At 34.4% G+C, this 20012-nt stretch overlaps 1 protein-coding gene across 2 annotated transcripts in view; it reads right to left on the minus strand.

The window, feature by feature from the left end:
• Positions 1 to 20012, minus strand: part of IPO8 (importin 8) — a 69320-nt gene that overhangs the window by 39505 nt on the left and 9803 nt on the right. For both annotated transcript variants that reach the window (XM_060112931.1, XM_060112930.1), the window contains exons 3-12: positions 18702 to 18858; positions 15974 to 16132; positions 14822 to 14978; positions 9984 to 10073; positions 8379 to 8473; positions 7851 to 7935; positions 5191 to 5325; positions 3427 to 3526; positions 1070 to 1146; positions 666 to 782 (exon numbers count right to left, since the gene is read on the minus strand). In XM_060112931.1, coding sequence (XP_059968914.1) covers positions 666 to 782; positions 1070 to 1146; positions 3427 to 3526; positions 5191 to 5325; positions 7851 to 7935; positions 8379 to 8473; positions 9984 to 10073; positions 14822 to 14978; positions 15974 to 16132; positions 18702 to 18858 — 1172 coding nt within the window. The remainder of the gene's footprint in view (positions 1 to 665; positions 783 to 1069; positions 1147 to 3426; positions 3527 to 5190; positions 5326 to 7850; positions 7936 to 8378; positions 8474 to 9983; positions 10074 to 14821; positions 14979 to 15973; positions 16133 to 18701; positions 18859 to 20012) is intronic.

Consider the following 20012-nt stretch of genomic DNA (forward strand, 5'->3'; position numbering starts at 1 on the left):
AAAAGAAACGAAATTGAGTTATTTGTAGTGAGGTGGATGGACTAGATTCTGTCATACAGAGTGAAGTAAGTCAGAAAGAGAAAAACAAATACCACATGCTAACACATATATATGGAATCTAAAAAAAAAAAAAAATGGTTCTGAAGAATCTAGGTCCAGGACAGGAATAAAGACGCAGATGTAGAGAATGGACTTGAGGACACAGGGAGGGGGAAGGGTAAGCTGAGACAAAGTGAGAGAGTAGCACTGACATATGTACACGACCAAATGTAAAACAGATAGCTAGCAGGAAGCAGCTGCATAGCACAGGGAGATCAGCTCAGTGGCTCTGTGACCTCCTAGAGGGGTGGGATAGGGAGGGTGGGAGGGAGATGCAAGAGGGAGGGGATATGGGGATATATGTATACATATTGCTGATTCACTTTGTTATACAGCAGAAACTAACACAACATTGTAAAGCAATTATACTTTAATAAAGATGTTAAAAAATAAATAAATAATGGAACTATGGAAAAAAGTCATTTTTTTAATTAAGGAAAGAAAAATATTTAGTCAATTCAATTATGCAGAAAGTCACCAGTTTTAAATTATCCATAACTTTCATATTCTCTCATTTGCCTCTGCTACACAGTGTTATTAAGTAAATTAAATTTGAGTAGCTTAACCTTCAATAAAATATCAGCTAGGGAACCAATCACATGCAGGGCTCCATCTTTCTTCCTAGGGTCAAAGTTCGGGTCTGTTAGGATTTGATAACAGAATGCCATCATTTTTGGCAACACCTAAAGAAACAGAAGAAACCATTTTAGTCTATATGAACTTTTACTGCCTTACTACTGTATTAAATATGATGTACAAATTTTCAAAAATAAAGCCATTTTATTGTGTGCTATCAAGCAATTATAAGAAAACAAAATATTCCTTTTCCCTTACAAGGACAGAAAAATATTTTTAAAGTAACAGATTATAACTACTAACGTAATTTTTCAAATACTAGGGGCATTCATTAGAGTGTCAAATGAACACAGGCCACCTTTCAGTTTTGTATTTAGAAAGAATAACTATATACCTCTTTTCTTTTCTTTGCAGCAGTATATAAGAGAGTCTGGGCTGCTGTGGTGGGAGAAGCATAATCTTCGAAAATATCTAAGATTTTAAAAGTTTAAACCATGTTAGCAAAAATACAACTACTTATTATAGATTTTAAACCTTATTGACCACCATTCCAAAACCAAGAAATAAAACAGTCAACATATAACACTGGTTTACAGCATAAAAAAGCTAAAGATATATCATCACTGCTCTCATGCACAACAATATTTATCAAATATTTATTTTAAATGTTTTTAAAATATTTAAATAGTTATTAAATATTTAAATTAAATGTTATTTATTAAATATTTAAATTTTATTTGATATTTATTAAAATAAACATCAAATGTTTATTAAAATACTTAAATAGTTATTTAAAAGGTTGCCCTTTTAAATAATCTTATTAAAACAAACAATACATATTAGGTATATCTGTTTCACTGAGGACAGGAAAAATGCTTTACCTCTATCAAAAAACAATAAAAATTTATTTAGTGCTTACTATGTGCCAGGCACTGTTCTAAGCTCTGGGGATACAAATATCAAACAAAAAAGGTTCTCATGGAGCTTACGTAGTAAGAGAAAGAAACAAACTGATAATACAAATATAGACACTCATACACACACAAGATATTATAGCTGAAAACACTCCATCTCAGAGAGGTTAAGTAATTTGCCCACAGTCACACAGTGAGTAAGCAACCAGGCCAGCATTCACATCCAGGCTGTCTTAACATCAAAGCCTGAGCTCCTTCAGTTTTTACCACATCTAAAAATACCATTATTAATATCAGTCAGTACACTTAGACAAGAGTATTTTGTTAATATAAATAACTGCACATGACAAAAATATAAAAAGAAAACTAATAATGTAATTATTCTCCCCAGTAGTTATCTAAAAGTAAAATACACATATTAAGTAATACCCACTGCATTCTATAGAAGGAAATGATTAAGGAAAAAAGGCACTTTAGCTAGTCTTGAATTATCCATATTCTCTTTTAACCAATAAAATGTAAATTCTATCAATCAATCACACAGCTCTTAACTATTATATTTTCTAAAAACTGAGATACTTTCTTATTTGATATGAAGAATAAGTAAAATAATGATAGCCCTCTGAAAGTTAAACAAATACACTGCACATTATAAAAACAGGTATCATAGAAAAGCTAGACACTAAAAAAATGCCTTAAAAAAGACAGAAGAAAGACCAGTTAATCATTCTGCTCTGTCAAAGCAAACTAGGAAAACAAAAGCATTACGAAGGGGAATTAATAAATCATGCATATGTACAATGATTTTCAAATAGAAATGATAGAATGGAAGGATAAAGCAGTGGTAAATATTGTTTCTCATTCACTTGCTTTTCCTGTACTTTGTCTCCAAAGGAAAGAGGCACTTCCTCATTTACTGAATCAAAGAATCTAAACACAAAGCACTGTGAAAACAACATAGCCCAATAATCTAGCATCCATATTAGTAGGCTTAACTCAAGTAACTAGAGACATATGGCCCAACGAGGGGAAAGCACTGTGGTCACAGTACCTTCAGCATGCCTTGGGCAGTGCGAGTCTTATCAATTATTTGTTTCAACATTCTCTGAAGGCAGACCAGGGCCAAGAACTTGCAGAGGAATGTAGGGGTGTAGAAGGGATGGAGAATGCAAACTAAAGCAAGTGAGATAAAGTCCCTGCCCTCAGAGAGCTTCCTCACCGTGGGAGGAACAGAGGTACACAAGTAACATCTTCCTAGGCTAAGTGCCTGAGTACTCCAGGAAGTGCTTAATTCAAACTGGTGACAAAAGGGAATGAACTTAGGCAACCTACACAATTCAACAGCTTCCTGGATGATCCAAGGCTAAAAGGACTCACAGAGAAATGGGCCACACAGTGGGGTCATCAGAAGTAATTTCATTCCCCTGTGGAATACTCAGCCCTTAGGTTAAGGATGCAAACTAAATTGGGGTGCTCCTAAAATATGCAGAAATGCAAAGGACCTCCCAGACTGAGAACAACCCAATCTACAAACAGGTATCCCAAAGGCACAGAAAGGAATGGGTCCCTGAAGCTCAGCATCACAACAGAAAGAGTTATACACAGATGGCTCCATGACTGCTTCAGCACCAATGACAGGGATGGACAAATAAAGCAGCTTTTCATCTCAAGTCCATCGGTTCAACAGAACATCAAACTCTCACGAGTTTCAGAGTTTATCGTGAAAAGCAGAACTCTGGGAATTTAACAAAGTAGTAAAATCTGCTTAAAAGTATACATTTAGTTCTATTACTTTACGGAGCCAGGAACTGAGGAGGACCAAAATCATCGCCATTACCAAATTTCATCCTTATATACTCATATGGATCTTCCTGCCACAGCTCTTCATCTTCATCTTTATAACACATCACAGAAAAAATCACATCTTCAGAGATATTCTAACAAGAGAAAAAAACAAAACAACAAATGGGTATAGACTATTCACATTTGGGGAACACCAATAATGAAAGCCTTCATGAAGTTAGTTTTCCAAACTGTTATATTAATCTTTCTGTTAAGTTTGCATTGTCTAAAGTGAAAGCAGGAAAGCAAAAGCCTTGGGGGTAAGGGGTAGAGGCGGGGGCAGAAGAAGTTAAACATAAGCTTGTTTTTAAACAACTGATTAAAGGTACAGAGAACGAGGTGAATGCTCTTCTTTGAGGCAAGAGCGGGGATAATCAAGTTTTACTATCAATATTAAACACACCTAAACATACCCTGATTCGTTAAGGAAGAGAAATAAATATCAAACCAAGCTTATATTTACTATTATATTACTTATTGTGAACATTTTTACATTTCCATTTTGATCCTAAATGTCAATATTTCAACAACATTAACATTTTCTTCTTTTTTCATTTTCAACAACTTAATTTCCTACCCTACAAGTGCAGGTTTCAGTGGGGGGGGGGGGGGAAATCACATCTAACAGCCTCTATGTTCACTGCCGCTAATGCTCTACCAAGCCCTTCCGTGCTCTAACAATTACATATGTAAGAACAAAATTATCTCCTATCAATTCTTGCAAATTAAGTAATTCTAAGAGAAAAAAATGCAGCCTAATAATCAGAGTTTTCTTACTCCTACATTACAGCCATGTAAAAATAAGGCCAAAGGCATCAAGTAGAAAAAAATGCTATCACAGTTCACCCTTACTTTACAGGCACGCAGTAAATAAAATGAAATCTGTATCTTTATTAATTGCAAAGAACCAATCACTATTTGATCAAGGGAATTAGGCAAACATTATTAAAATGTCCACAGAAAACAATGCAAAAGATCTAATATCTGTAAGACCTAAAATAAGATAACACTAAACAAATTCTATCCTAGACACCAAAGACAAAGTAAAAGAATTGCTTTACTTTTTAGATACCATCTTAGAGATTACAGAATTTAAGAATTCATAGACTGAGAGGAAAAAATTCCATTCCTAACATCTTTGAATTACCCAAAATTATCTGTATGTAAATATTAATTTATTTATTAATGGTCCATAATTTTTCATTCTGATTTATTCTTTAATAACAATGCTGATTCTACCTTTAAGTACACAATTGATATAAAAACTGAAAACTTTAACTTCTTTTATAGAATTTAACAATCCAAAAAGAGAAATAAAGACCTTGTTTGCTCATAGCTACAAAAGAAAATGGTCAGGTATCAGGCTGCATTTCCTGCAAAATAACACTACCTTAGTAGAGCCCTGGGGACTGTTTTCAAAATGCTATCATACAAAATATCTCATTTGATCCTAGCAACCTTTAGGTAAAAAGGGTAGAAAAATATTATCTGACCTAACAGAGGAGAAACAGAGGCTAAATAAGATTCCAAGCTAGGTTAACTAAATCCAAGTCTTCCAATTCATACAACTTGAAAACTTCACTCTTCTCAAATACTTAAATTTCCAGGTCCTTCATATCAGATATAAGACTGCATTCATTTGAAATTATTAATGGAAACAAAAACATATTAAATACAAAAGATGGGATTAGTTAACACTTACCCTGTCCAGAAAATATAACCAGAGAATGATTTCCGAGAGCTGCTCCCTGACACTAACCTGTATGTGCGGCTTCATCTGCTTCCAGGTTACAGAATGAACAACGCCTTGGTTGAGATAGTTGAATGCTTGCTGAAGAACACGGGGAGCTACATACTCTTTCTGCCTATACTGGTCTAAAATTTTTAGTAGTACCTACAGGAAAATAAGAAGAGAAAACATAGGAAAACATAAACAATTTTGAAGTTAACAGGATGGGCATTTTAGGCATGACATAAAACCAACGCAGAGGTCACAGAGATAAAAATTAACAGATTTTGGGCTTCCCTGGTGGCGCAGTGGTCGAGAGTCTGCCTGCCGATGCAGGGGACACGGGTTCGTGCCCCGGTCCGGGAAGATCCCACGTGCTGCGGAGCGGCTGGGCCCGTGAGCCATGGCCGCTGAGCCTGCGCGTCCGGAGCCTGTGCTCCGCAACGGGAGAGGCCACAGCAGTGAGAGGCCCGCGTACGGCAAAAAAAAAAAATTAACAGATTTTTAGAGAAGTAAATATTTTGTGAGAAAGCACACGAGCTGTTTTAATTCTTAGATAGGTCCTTGTGATATTGAACTGAAGGGTGTCTCACTGTGATTTTCAGCCATTTATCCTGCTTCTAACCTGTGGAACTACCCAAAAGAAGTCTATACACTATTCCACATACTAGCTCTTCAAATAAATTAAGACTCCTGTCAAATAATAACAGACTTGACTAAGTGAACACTGAAAACATCCATATAGCAAGAGACACCATAAACATATTTTAATACTTGACAAAGGTGCATTTCAACTGGAAGAGAAACAGTAAGTTATACAAAAAACAGTATTGGGACAGCTGACTAGCCCTCTGAAAAAAATTAAGGTGGCTCCCTAACTAAACTTCACACCTAAATAAATTCCAGATAGGGAAATATTTCAACAGCAACAAAAAATGAAACCACAGAGTAACTAAAAAAGAGTGTGGAAAATTTTTATTTTATAATCTCAGACCACGGAAAGTCTCTGTAGAAATACCACAAAACTGAGAAGTTATTTTTTTAAATATTGATTTTTAAAAAAAGATTGTTTCTAAGGAAAGAACCATGCCCAAAGCAGCTGTGAGGACCCAAGGACACGCAGTCAGAGGCTTCACTACAACACGGTCCAAGTCTTCCAATTCCTGATCTCCAGAGCCCTTCACTACAGCAAGCTTATCACTGAACTGCTGAATAAATAAAAGGGGTTCTTTTAAAACATGTACAGAATTTATAAATTCAGAACATGAATTCAGTTCAAGTTATATAAAGTTCAGGTTTATAAAATTTGTCAGAAGTCCTACTATCACCTAGAAACTCCTTCTGCAATGCGGGCTAAAAAATGGATGCTACTAAACACAGTTCTTCCTAATACAGTTGCTGTTCACACAAAGTGGAGGTGGTCGCAGATGAGACACAATAGTAAAGAAGAGAACAGTTTTTGGTTAAAAAAAAAAAAAACTTTTAAAAATATCAGGAATATATACCTTAAATGACCAAGGTTCTAACAGTCTATGACATGGATGCCACAGCATGAAATTTAAATGTGTGTGTACATACATGTTTATGTGACACTGGAAAACCTCTACTGAACACACTAGAAGAGGGCATCAACTTTAGGATGCTTACTGGGGTTTAACAGCCATGGAAAGACAGAGACAGCAGAAGACAGAGCTAAACAGCTCCCTGATTATCCTAGTATCCAAAATGAATGGCTGAATATATAATTTTATTCATCACTCACTAATTTTCCCTACAGACTTTCTCATGGGCCAACAAAATAATCTGTGAGAAAATTATAGCCATAGCTTTCCTGAATTGTTGCAAGGTAATTTTTAGAAATGATAATCCATAAAATGATACTAGTCAAAATGATAATCCATAAAAGGAAGTATTCTATCTAAGACTTGAACTTTCTATCATTGACAGTAAAGAAGACTAATCTGCATAGATTTATAAAAAACTAGAAACACCCTTTGTATCATGAAAGCCTTTTACTATGTCTGATTAATCTTTGCTTCCTTAATATAGCCCTGACACAGCCAATGCTCAATCATTACTGAATTTCATTTGTTGAAATAGAAAAATTTCATGATTCAAATGGCAATACAGATAGTCTTCACACCCATCTATCCTTTGTAGTTTGTAAATATTAATATCAACTTGGATTATTTCTCAAGAACTCCTAGTTTTCACTGTACAAAATGGTTCCCAAACTTCCACAAAAATGTGTGAGTTCTCAGCTGAAAGTCTTAACTTCTGAGCTCAACTCCTCTTGAAATAGATCAATTCCTATTACCTAAATCTTCTGATATAAAAGCTTAGAACAAAGAGGTGGGGCTCCAACAAATAGAGGGTAAGAAACTCATGTGAGGTCAGGAAGTTAACTGAAGAACCTGATCTAATACTGGCGACTGCTACACAAGTATCAATCAACAGACTTGAAAGGTTTCAGTCCAGTATCTAGGAGTCTAGAAGGGACATTCTTGCAGTAGCTACCCTAGGACATTTGGTTCTAAAACTGCACTGTATTAGATTCCCAGAGCTGCCATTTCATCCCCTATAAATACGTATTAATTAACATGTTTGTAAACTACTTTTAAATGGATAGAAGTGACTTAACTACTTTCAGTAGTAACCATCCTTCTATTTAAAAAATGTAAGTTTATTACCTGCTGAATTCCCACTGCATACGTTTTCAAAAAGAATTCAGAAAATTCAAAGTATTCTTTTGTGACATTTCCTGGGCTTCCATATCTTAAAATACAAAGAGAAAATGTTTAAATACTGCAAACTTTAGAAACAATGCACGCTCACCAGTTTAAATACTTGTTGAAAGATGTACTCTATTGGGACAGAAAACTAACGTTTTACCTTTTTTCACAAGCCCCAAAATGAAATTATGATAAGCTGTACTTAGACTCCAGGCCATACTTAAAATTTCAGACAGAAATATCATTTCTCGATCCTTTTTACAAAGAATAGAAAGGTCCAGAGAAGACTGTTCACCTCACTATGATCTCAAAGCCAATGATCACAGTTAAGCCTGCTTTAAAACAAAGCAGAGGGTGACTTTTTGCCCTCTGTTGCTCTAAAGAAAAATAATCATAAACTGTAGAGCATAAAGGGACCTATTCAATTTTATTATATCCAATACTGAGATACTAACCATAGATTGTAAATCTAATAACCAGAATTACCGTTCAAAGAGACGAGCTACAATGTGTAATGCCCACTTCTTACACTTCCACCAGACTAATTCTGGTCTATCATCCTCATCAATCTGCAGAGTCTCCTAGGAGGACAAAAACACCCAGATAAAATTCCCACATAATGAAAAGGTTTGTGTGACTAACAAAGGCAGAATAAATATTGATACAAATTAAGTAATATTAAATGTGAATTCAGACTGCCAAACAAATGCAAATTCTTACTTTATAGATTGCTAGGTAGGAATTAAACAAGCAAAGCAAATTTCAACCAACCAGTGCTGTTGTTTTTATCTTCTATCTTTAAAAGGCCCAAATAAGTAGAAAACAAAACACAAAATACCATATCCCTCAAGGAAACTCTCTGAGATGCCAGAAAAGTTCTTGATCTGGGTGATAGTAACACAAGTGTATGTTTGTCAGAATTCACTGAACTGTTCACTAAGCTCTGTGTATTTATGTGTATAAACTAAACCTCAACATAATTTGTCCCAAGATATGGGCAAAGGAAGGAATACTGCACATTTGGAGACAAGTTCAAAATTTTAAATATTTGATATATTTTAATTTAGTTTATTTGATTATTTGAGTTAATTTGATAGATGAAATATAGTATCACTGTTACTACAGATAAAAATGAGACACCATCTTTCACCTATCAAACCGGCAAACTTAGAATTTAACAAAACAGACACTCTCAGTCACTGCTTATTAAAGTATAAGCCAGTGCACTGTTTCTGGAAAGCCGTTTACAAGGTCTGTCAAAGTCTTGCACAGGGAATTATAGCCATTACTTTCTAATAACTTTTAATGGAGTATAACCTATAAAAATACTGAATCACTACGCTGTACTCCTGAAACTAATGTAATATTGTATTTCAACTATACTTCAATTAATTGATTAACTAATTAATTAATTAAAGATCTGTCAAAGCCTTAAACACTGCTAAGAGGTTATCCAAACAAAATAATCGTGTATGTGCATAAAAATTTAACTACATCCTTATAGTTAAAACACTAAAAAACTAAAACAACCTAAATATCTAGCAAATGAAGCATTCAACAAAAATGACACAATGTAAAAAACTTCATAATCATACAAAATATTTACAATAGATTTTAAGTGAAAAATGAACTTCAAAACAGTACCTATCTATACCATTTTTACAAATAAAACATGATTGCTCCTCCTGACAAATTTTATTAATGCTTCTTTTTCTGTATACCCTTTTAAATTACTTTTTAAAAAGATTTTGTCAGCATACCCTTTTTAATCACTTCTTCCTATAAAGATTCTGTAATATTTTTTGTAGAAAGAAAAAAAATATGGTTGTATATAAATGCAGAGAAAAAAAGACAAGAGGAATAAATACCAAGTTTTAAAGATGGTTATCATTTTTAGTAGAATTAAAGTTATTATTTTATTAATTTTGTTTATCTGAACTTTCTAAAAATGAGTATGTATCATTAATTACTTTTATTACAGTAGTAATTTTTTTTTTCTAAATAGCAGGCTGGTATAAAAAATCAATCTATCACAAATAACCCAAACCCAAGTTTTCCCTATTCTTCTTACGAACAGAAGCCCTTTCTTACAGGTGGAACAGTCCTGTCAATAATAGTTCGGAAGATCTCCATCCACGCTGTCATGGTTTGGTTATTCACCAGCTGAAGAGGCAATGCATACTGAAAACAAAGGACAACAACATCAGACAATAATTCCTCCCCTCTAAAAAATCAGCAATTTATCTATATTGAAAGGTTGAAATATATGAAATGGTTAACACCTGACCATGAAATTAGTAATTTCAGGTGGTTCAACCTAAAATTAACTTAAAACAGCTCTATAAACATATGTATGTAAATTAAATTTTTTAAATCTAGAAAATATACATGCCATGATTTCTCTAGGCTTTTTTTTTTTTTTTTTTTGGCCGCACTGTGCAGCACAAGGGGTCTTAGTTCCCTGACCAGGGACCGACCCTGTGCCCCCTGCATTCAGAGCGTGGAGCCTTAACCACTGGACTGCCATGGAAGTCCCTAAGCTACACTTTTAAGTAAAAAATAATAATAATACAGTAAGGCATCATTTGTTCAACATGAGATTCTAGATAAGTGATTTTTTACCATTTACCCCTTTGTGTGTCAAACTTTTCATTTTTCCAGCTTTATTGAGATATAATGGATATACAATACTATGTATGTTTAAGGTATACAACAGGACGATTTGATACACATATACATTATGAAATTACTATCACAATAAGGTTAGTCAATACCTCCATTACCTCATAAAATTATCTTTTTATTTTTGAAGTATAATTCATTTAAAATATTATATTAGTTTCGGGTATATGAGTGATTCAGTATTTTTATAGACTATACTCCATTTAAAGTTATTACAAAATAATGGCTATATTTCCCTGTGCTGTACAATACATCCTTGTTACTTATTTATTTTATACATAGTAGTTAGTGTCTCCTAATCCCATACCCCTATCTCAACCCTCCCCACCTCCCCACCTCCCTCTCCTCACTGTTAACCATTAGTTTGTTGTCTATAACTGTAAATCTGTTTCTGTTTTGTTATATACATTCATTTGTTTTATTTTTTTAGACTGCACATATAAGTGATAAGAGTATTTGTCTTTCTTTGACTTATTTCACTAAGTCCACCCACATTGTTGCAAATGGCAGAATTTCATTCTTTTTATGGTTGAGTAATATTCCATTGTGTATATGTAGATACACACACCACCTCTTTATCTATTCATCTATCGATGGACACTTAGGTTGCTCCCATATTTTGTCTACTGTAAATAATACTGCTATAAACATTGGGGTGCATGTATCTTTTCAAATTAGTGTTTTCATGTTTTTCCAGATATATACCCAGCAGTAGAATTGCTGGATCATGTGGTGGTTCTGTTTTTAGTTTTTTCAGGAACCTCCATACTGCTTTCCATAATGGCTGTACCAATTTACATTCCCACCAACATGTACGAGGATTCCCTTTTCTCCACATCCTTGCCAACATTTGTTATTTGTAGACTTTTTGATGATAGCTATTCTGACCAGTGGTTTTGATTTGCATTTCTCTGATAATTAGTGATGTTCAGCATCTTTTCATGTGCCTGTTGGCCACCTGTATGTCTTCTTTGGATAAATGTCTATTCAGGTCTCCTGCCTATTTTTTAATTCAGTTGTTTTTTTGATATTGAGTTGTATGAGCTGTTTATAATATTTTGGATATTAACCCCTTATTGGTCATATCCTTTGCAAATATTTTCTCCCATTTAATAGGTTGTCTTTTTTGTTTTGTCAATGATTTCCTCTGCTGTGAAAAAGCTTTTAAGTTTAATTAGGTCCCACTTTATTTCTGCTTTTATTTCCTTGCCTTAGGAGACAGATCAAAAAAAATTGCTATGATTTATGTCTAAGAGTTTTCTCCCTATTTTCTCTTCTAGGAGTTTTATGGTTTCCAAATCTTAATCCATTTTCAGTTTATTTTTGTATATGGTGTGAGGAAATGTTCTAATCTCATTCACTTACATGTAGCTGTCCAGTTTTCCCACCACCACTTACTGAAGAGACTGTCTTTTCTCCATTGTATATTCTTGCCTCCTTTGTCATGGATTAATTGACCATAGGTGTGTGGGTGTATTTCTGAGCTCTCTGTTCCGTTCCATTGATCTATATGCTTGTTTTTGTGCCAGTACCATGCTGTTTTGATTACTGTGTCTCTGTAGTATAGTCTGAAGTCAGGGAGCATTATATCTCCAGGTTTGTTCTTTTTTCTCAAGATTGCTTTGGCAAATCAGGGTCTTTTGTAAATTATTTGTTCTAGTTCTATGAAAAATGTCATCAGTATTTTGATAGAGATTGCATTAAATCTATAGATTGCTTTAGGTAATATGGACATTTTTACAATATTAATTATTCCAATCCAAGAACACAGAATATCTTTCCATTTCTTTGTATTGTTTTTAAATTCCTTCGTCAATGTCTTATAGTTTTCAGAGTATAGGTTTTTTACCTCCTTGGTTAAGTTTATTCCTAGGTATTTTACTCTTTTTGAAGCAATTGTAAATAGGGGTGTTTCCTTAATTTCTCCTCCCATAATTATATTTTTTTGTGGTGGAAACTCATTTTAATGACTCTAATGAAAATCTTTACGTCATGAAACATTCAAGAAACATTTTTTCAATTACTTTCCTCTACACTGTGGCATGAAATCACAGTCCACTGTATTACCGTGTGCAACCCCACCCCTACTACACCTTGAGCTACAGGAGATGAGGCATAGCACCTCTGCATCCATGGAGTCCAAAACCTACTACACACTAAGGACATAATGTTAAGTAAAGCTCACAGTCTAGTTGGGCAGGGGGAGGGGGAACACATTTAAACAAGGAATTACAATATGGTATGATAAATAGTACAGATAAAAGCAGTATAATGTTGATAAGGGCACCCGTGAGGACCACCTAATGCAGCCTGCTACTATCAGAGACAACTTCCTGGAAGAAGTCATATGCAAGCCAAGACCTGGAGGAGCACAAGTTGACCAGGGCATAAAGGGGAAGGAGAATGCTCCAGGCAGAAACACGGTGCCTTAAAGGCTCAGAAGTGACAGAGGACATGATCTGCTCTTGAAGCTGAAAGAATTTCTATATGGCTGGAGTGCAAAGAACAAAGCTAAAGCTAAGTATGGTATAAGATGAGGCAAGAGATGAAGGGTTTTATAGGCCATGGGAAAAAGTTAACACTTTGTTCTAAATGCAGTGGGGAGTCAGTTGGCTTTACGATGGGGAACATAGGAGGAGCAGGCTAAAGGCTGGGGGAAAGTAACAATGAGTTCACTTCTGGACAAACAAGTTCTGAAATATGTATGGAATATTCAACAGCCCTGTACACAATATTTAATAAATGCTTAGACAAAATCAATTTCATTGTATCGTACTTTTTAAAACATAACTTTTTCTGCCTCATCCCAAACTGTCAGACAATCACTTTTTACTTACATAAACACTGTAACTGTGCCTCCTAAAGCCTTCTAAATATTTGCTTCCAGGATTTCCCACTAAAGAATATTACTGTATTAGCATACAATAGATTACTAAAATGGTTTAAAATGATGAGGGTTTTTTTCTGGTTTTTTAGGTTTTTAGCACATACATGTTGAGAAAAAAAAAATTTAGATTTTTGTTCTCTTAGCAAACCAAGTAGAAGCAGAGGCTTTAAGAAAACTATTTCATCAGGCTCTGTCTCACTTACTGATTCCTGGCTATGCTTCTCCCAATGGGGAAAGGGAAGTCTGGCTCCAAATAAATGGGATATTACTATATCTAATGGCAAAACATCTCACTGAATAAAAAATATTTGCCACAAAGTGATTCTCCTGAGGAAGATTTCTGAACAGAAAAACAAAAACAAAAGCACCATACATCTTCCTACCTTATTACTTTTAAAAAAAGAAAAAAGAGGGTGAAGGAATATGTTGTCCTAGTAGTCTAGTTTCTTCTCTTTTCTCAGATGTGCCTCCTTTCCCCTTCTCTCTCCCCCAAAAAAGGCTAAGCTGAAAAAAAAAAGGAAAATCTGCCTTGGACTGTCTCTATGAAAAGTTTAAAAGATGAGGCTAAAAATATAAATCTTTATTCAAGTGAAATATTCTAGAACAGTACGAAAATACTTAAGTCAGATAGAAGCCAAGAACAAAACCAAACTATCTTGGCTCTCTAGCCTGATGAAACTACCCTCTTGCCGTGACTAATTTAACTAGAAAGCATGAAATAAAGCCTTAATCCATTCAACATCAAACGGTTTAAACTGACAACAATTATTCTTTCTCCACCCAGATCGAAATAACTTACCCAAGTCTTCTGAGGATTAAATTTTAAATATTTTTATATTTAAAACATTCCATATTCATGTTCTTTATAGTTTTCAGGTAAGAAAAAGGAAGTATTTTAAATGAAGGTAAATGAGGCACTCAATCTTGTTTGTTAGCTTTAAATGGGTCAAATGCAAAGAAACTAGCATCAATATGATTTCCCAATTAAAAAAAGGAACTCTCTTCTTTTCCTTCCTCTTCTCCTATAATCATAACTAATCTACAGGCAGAATGCTATGGACATATTAGTCAAATTATCGGGTTTCAGGGAAGTTAACTACCTTGTTTCTTCCACACCCAGACTTCAGACACTGGGGGCGAAAGACATATGGACACTGAATCTCAGCTCTGCCACTCATATAACCTTGGACAATTAAGTTGACCTCTCAAAGTCTGTTCTCTCATAAGGATTTTTTTAAAGAAATACATGTGAGAATATACAATATGTAATTTTTAAGAATAACTGACACTTACTGAGCACTTTCTATGTATCAGGCAGTCATACAAGGCACCATATTTGTCTTCTGCTATAGAAACTTACCTGCACAAGTGCATAAAAGATTTTCAGGATCTGCTTCTGTATTAATACAGAATAATGTGAGGAATCAGGAAGGAGCTGCATGATTTGTTGCTGAATACGAGGCAGAAATATTTGCATTGCTGCTATAAGAGGTTCTCTTTCCTCTGCTTTCTTATATCTACATGAGCAAAGACAAAAAGAGAGAACAATAATTTCTCCCCCTACAAAAGAGCTATAAACAATGAATGAAAAATAATATATTTAAACTATATAAAGCTAAAACAATAACATTCCAAACACTAGCTTACATTTTCTGTTTGGTTTGCTAGAATAAACTTGAAAGGAACTTTGAAAGAGCATATCACTGTTTTAGGCAGAATACCTAAAATCTTTCTAGAAAGAGTTAGACTAGTTCAAAAAAATCCAAGACAGTTTTGCAACTTTCCTACATGAATTTTTCTAGTACTTAAATTAATTTTCACATACCACAGTTCTTGCTATAAAATACAAGTTGATAAACAGTTCAAATAGACATTCCTATTATATAACAAATAATGTGGTGGAAAAAACATTTCTCCATCTACCACCCTCCTTTGAGAAGTTAAAACAGTTTACAAATTTAGGTGCTCTTAGATCACTTTAACAGGTATAAATCTAAAATATCCTCTAAAAATCATTTTAGAAGGAAGACTACAGGACTTTGCATGCAGGAGCAGCAATCCCCTTAGAAGCTAGAAAGCAATGCTATTAAATGTGACACTAGTCCCACACCTCCCAAGCGACTTTTATAGAAAAGAAAGTCACTAGCAAAGAAACTTGAACATTTTCTACCTTGCATCCAAAAAGGTAAATGTTTGGTTTACTTAATGATGTGCTTACTTAAATACAAATGTTAAGGTACCTCTCCATCAAAATTTCCAAGGAAAACTGTTAATAAATGGTCCTCTGAAACTAACAAATAAGTTTGAGAAGCACTAACTTAGAGATTAGTACATTAGCAGATTAAAGATTCTTTGAAAAACTGTAGTAAACAAACATGTTTAACTGTGTTTAATCCAACATTTCCCAAACTAACCTGATTCTGCAGAACACCCATAGCAGACCCCTCTATGCAATGTAATTCTTTCTAAGTAACAGGAGGCTGGTATCTTCAGCCAATAGAAATCAACTTACTCATATGTCTTCACCAGTTGATACAGACATAATAAACTGCCAAGCCAGCTTCCACTGCTCTGTGATTGCAAGTAATAGTCTATCTTGTCGACTACCGCTGGCCAGTGACCAGGGAAATCGTATTTAATGATGGCACGGAGACACATTGTTAACTGGACTCTATAAAGTGGGGGAAAAAAGTCCAAAATCTAAGTAGTTATAAATATCAGGCTTCAAAGACCTCTAATATTGTACATAAAAACACTCTGATTCCTATTTACCTACATTATATAGATACTTATCTGCGGTGGAGGGAAAAAGAGCAGTCCTATAAAGAAAAACCTATAAAGTCCTATAAAGAATTTAAAAATAAATACAGGGACTTCCCTGGTGGTCCAGTGGTTAAGACTTCGCCTTCCAATGCAGGGGGTGTGGGTTTGATCCCTGGTCGGGGAGCTAAGATCCCACATGCCCTGTGGCCAAAAAACCAAAACGTAAAACAGAGGCAATATTGTAACAAATTCAATAAAGACTTTAAAAATGGTCCACACCAAAAAATAAAAATAAAAAATTAATTCATAAAAAATTTTCGAAAAGAAAGACAATGAATCTACCCCAGCTCTGTAAAATTTCCCAGCTTGTTATATTTTGTATTTTGGTTATCATATCCTAAGGGGGAAACAAAACCAGAAAAGTATTTTATCATTTCAACTGGACAAACTTAGCCTAAAAATGGTCAAAGTAGGTAAAATGGAGGCCTACATAACAGAGGGAAACATCTCTGTGAGCCAAAGCCTGGAACCATTCATCATCAGTTCCCAGTCACACAGTATTTTGCACCTATCACAGCTTCCTGAGATCCTAATTTTTGTATGAAGTAACAAGCATTAGCTGGCAATTCCTGAAGAGGAATGCTAAGAACTATTTCCAAAGAAATAAAGAAAAAAGCAACAGGAAAGACATAAAAAAAAAGAAGAAATCTCTTTAATGAAACCACAAAGTGAAGCTATGAAGGATGTGATCTCATAACACTTAGGTCAGTAATCATTTCCTCAATTGGATACAACTGTAATTGGGATTGAAAAGAGAGTGAGGGGAAAAAAATTTCTCTTCTACCAACTATTAGTATGTCCTTACATGGTCACTTGCAAATGGATGGAGAGTGAATCTAGCTAAATTAGGATTCCATAGTGCCAAGAAAAACGTATGTGTTCAGTTCAACAGCCAATAACTTGATTTCACTGAAATGAAACAAACAAATAATGCCTTTTCCTTGCAAAGGATCTTTTCCAAATCTAATTGCAAAAGATCCTTTGCAATACTCTTAAATAAACTTTGAGAATATTTCTTTAAGAGTAGTTACAGTTAAGTCTTCAGGACATAAAAGAAGCAAAGCCACAAAGAACTGTCTCATAATAAAGATAAAGATAACCTCTTGTGCCACCAGCAGCTGTTCCTAAACAACAAATAGGTCATATTTGTATTCAATAAAACTGAAACTTTTCATTTTTTAAATTTCATCTTCAGGTTGACCCTCTTAATCCTTTCTCAATTCCAAGCCAAGCAAAGGATGTTTATGAACAGCCATCCTTTCATATATTAAAGTGTAGAAGCATTGCTTGCAAGATTCAGAGAGATTTGAAAATGTAAAGATTTTGACAAGAAATGGACACATGATGGTACCACAGGGAAGCCAGTGCCAGATGGCATTTGGGCAACCAATGAGAATGATGATTTTCTTTCATCAGTACCCCTATTTTCTCTTCTTACCCAAACAACTGCACAAAGAGGTGTTCAATGTTTGTCCACCTTCCTCACTGTTATCCTCACACTTTCTTCCCTTTCTTCTGCTTATGCCGATGTACATTATACACTCAGGGATAGGTTACATCTAATCTCTTTGAAGTTAAATAATTTCATTTCCCTACCTCAATTTCATCTGTTTCCCTCCCACATTTTCAAAAGAAACCTGATCACTTGCTCATGGTGAAAAGAATTTGTTTCTTCTGTTTTAAGATTGCAAATTTTTTTTGACCTACACTTCTGCTATCCACTAAGGGCAGGTACCAGCTACATGCACACACTGTAATTTAATCAAAATTAAATTAAAAATTCGGTTCCTCAGTTACACTAGCCACATTTCAGGTACTCAGTTGGCTTCTATGCCACATGGCTAAATATGAGACAGTGTGGATATAAAAGATTTCCATCACTGCAGAAAGTTCTATTGGACAATGCTGCTTTATAGCATCTAATCTAAATTTGAAAAACCAGAGACAATTCTTCTAGTTTATATTTTCTCTATCCTGTCTTCTTCAAAGGAAAAGAAGCTCAGTTCACAAAAATGAACAAAAAGATAGGTAAAGTGTTACAAAAACTGGTAGGTTAAAACCCCCAGAAGTCAATTTCCCTGTATCAGGGAAAAGAAAAGCAGATAGTAAAAAGTCAAGAGCTCATAACTAAGAACATAGGTTATTCACATAGCAAGGATCTATACAACAATTTTAGTTAGATTTTTGCTTCCACTCTTCTTGTGGCAACTTATAGAAACTAATTTTTTTTTCCAAAATATTTTGAGGCAAAGAATTACAAATTCAAAAACAAATTACTAAAACTGTATTCTTTGAGTGCCCATCTTCATTACTTTATCTCTTTTAAAAAACAAACTTGAGGCTGACAATTAAATCCAACCTCCCCCATTCATATATTTTGGGCTTCCTACTAAGCATATAGAAACAGTATAATGTACCTCACTAAATCTGGAGACCGAATTATTCCTTCCACAATATTATCACGTATTTGCTGGCGATCGTTTTCATGAATGTTAAATGGAAATATTGCTTCTCCTGGTGGAGGTTCTCGGTCCGGCCAGTACTGGGTCACCATGTTCTTCAAGTAAATGGCAGCTAAGTCAGAGAAAAAAAAATGCTAAAGTAGCAGTATCAGAAAGATGGCTTTCATTCAGCTTTACAGAGCATGAAAGGCTAAACCCTTCAATGCTAAACATGATACCCAGCAAAAATGGAAAATCTTACAGTTATAAATAGCCAAGTGGGGAAGGGAAAATGGATAAGAATTTAAAGTTTCTCTTTAGCTAGTAAAGCAAGTCTAAGCAGAAAACATCTCATTAAATCAAGCTTCCAGAGTTTACATGACAGAAAAATGATCCAGGAACTCAAGTATGCGTCCTTAAACTAAACCCAAGATGGTCTAAATGAAACTCTACTAAATGTACTTTGAGACTGTAAGAGTCATACTGTTCATAATGCCTAATACTGAACTGACAACACATGAAATTCTACAGTCCTTCATGGAGATTGCTATTTTTGTTTTTTTTTCACTGGCTATTATCCCGCACTACCATTTTGAAATACCTATAGTATTGGTAATTTTTATCTAACCCTTTTGAAATATTTGCCACTTGTAAATATAACAATAAAGAAAAGGACATCAGCTTTCAAATATTTTTGGAAAATCTCAGGAAATTTCTTACCTGTTTATTTCTATCAAAACACATAATCAGTGATTCTGTTCCTATTCTTTTTAATCATCAACATTTAACAAAAGACTTCTAAAAGAAGCTAACATACTGCTACAGAATTTTGATAGGGGATGTGAAGTTTTCTAACCATCCCAGCTGAGCACTGAATGTAAATTAATACTTACTTATGGTGTCATATTCTTACATATACATAATATATATGAATAAAGAAAGGTGACCTGCAAAGCATTATAACTTTCTTCCCTTAAGTTTTTCCTCTCCCTTCTCCCCTCTACCCAATCCTCCCTTCATCTCAATTTTAACATAAACTAAATTGGCTCGTAAAAGCATTATACCACAGAGAATAAACCAACATGTTCTATGTTGGCTATAATACAACAGAAACCCAATGAAATTATAAACCTGACATCCTACAAGCTCCTCTTTCATTAGTTTTGATTCAACATAGGTCTGAAAAAAACAATTTCACCTAGGATTTCCATTTTTTAGGATAAAAACAAAAATTATTTGAGAGAGTGAAAGGGAGGGAGGGAGGGAGAGGGAGAAAATGTGTCTGTA

The sequence above is a fragment of the Mesoplodon densirostris genome, chromosome 11 (assembly GCF_025265405.1).
Source record: "Mesoplodon densirostris isolate mMesDen1 chromosome 11, mMesDen1 primary haplotype, whole genome shotgun sequence".
NCBI classification, from domain to species: domain Eukaryota; kingdom Metazoa; phylum Chordata; class Mammalia; order Artiodactyla; family Ziphiidae; genus Mesoplodon; species Mesoplodon densirostris.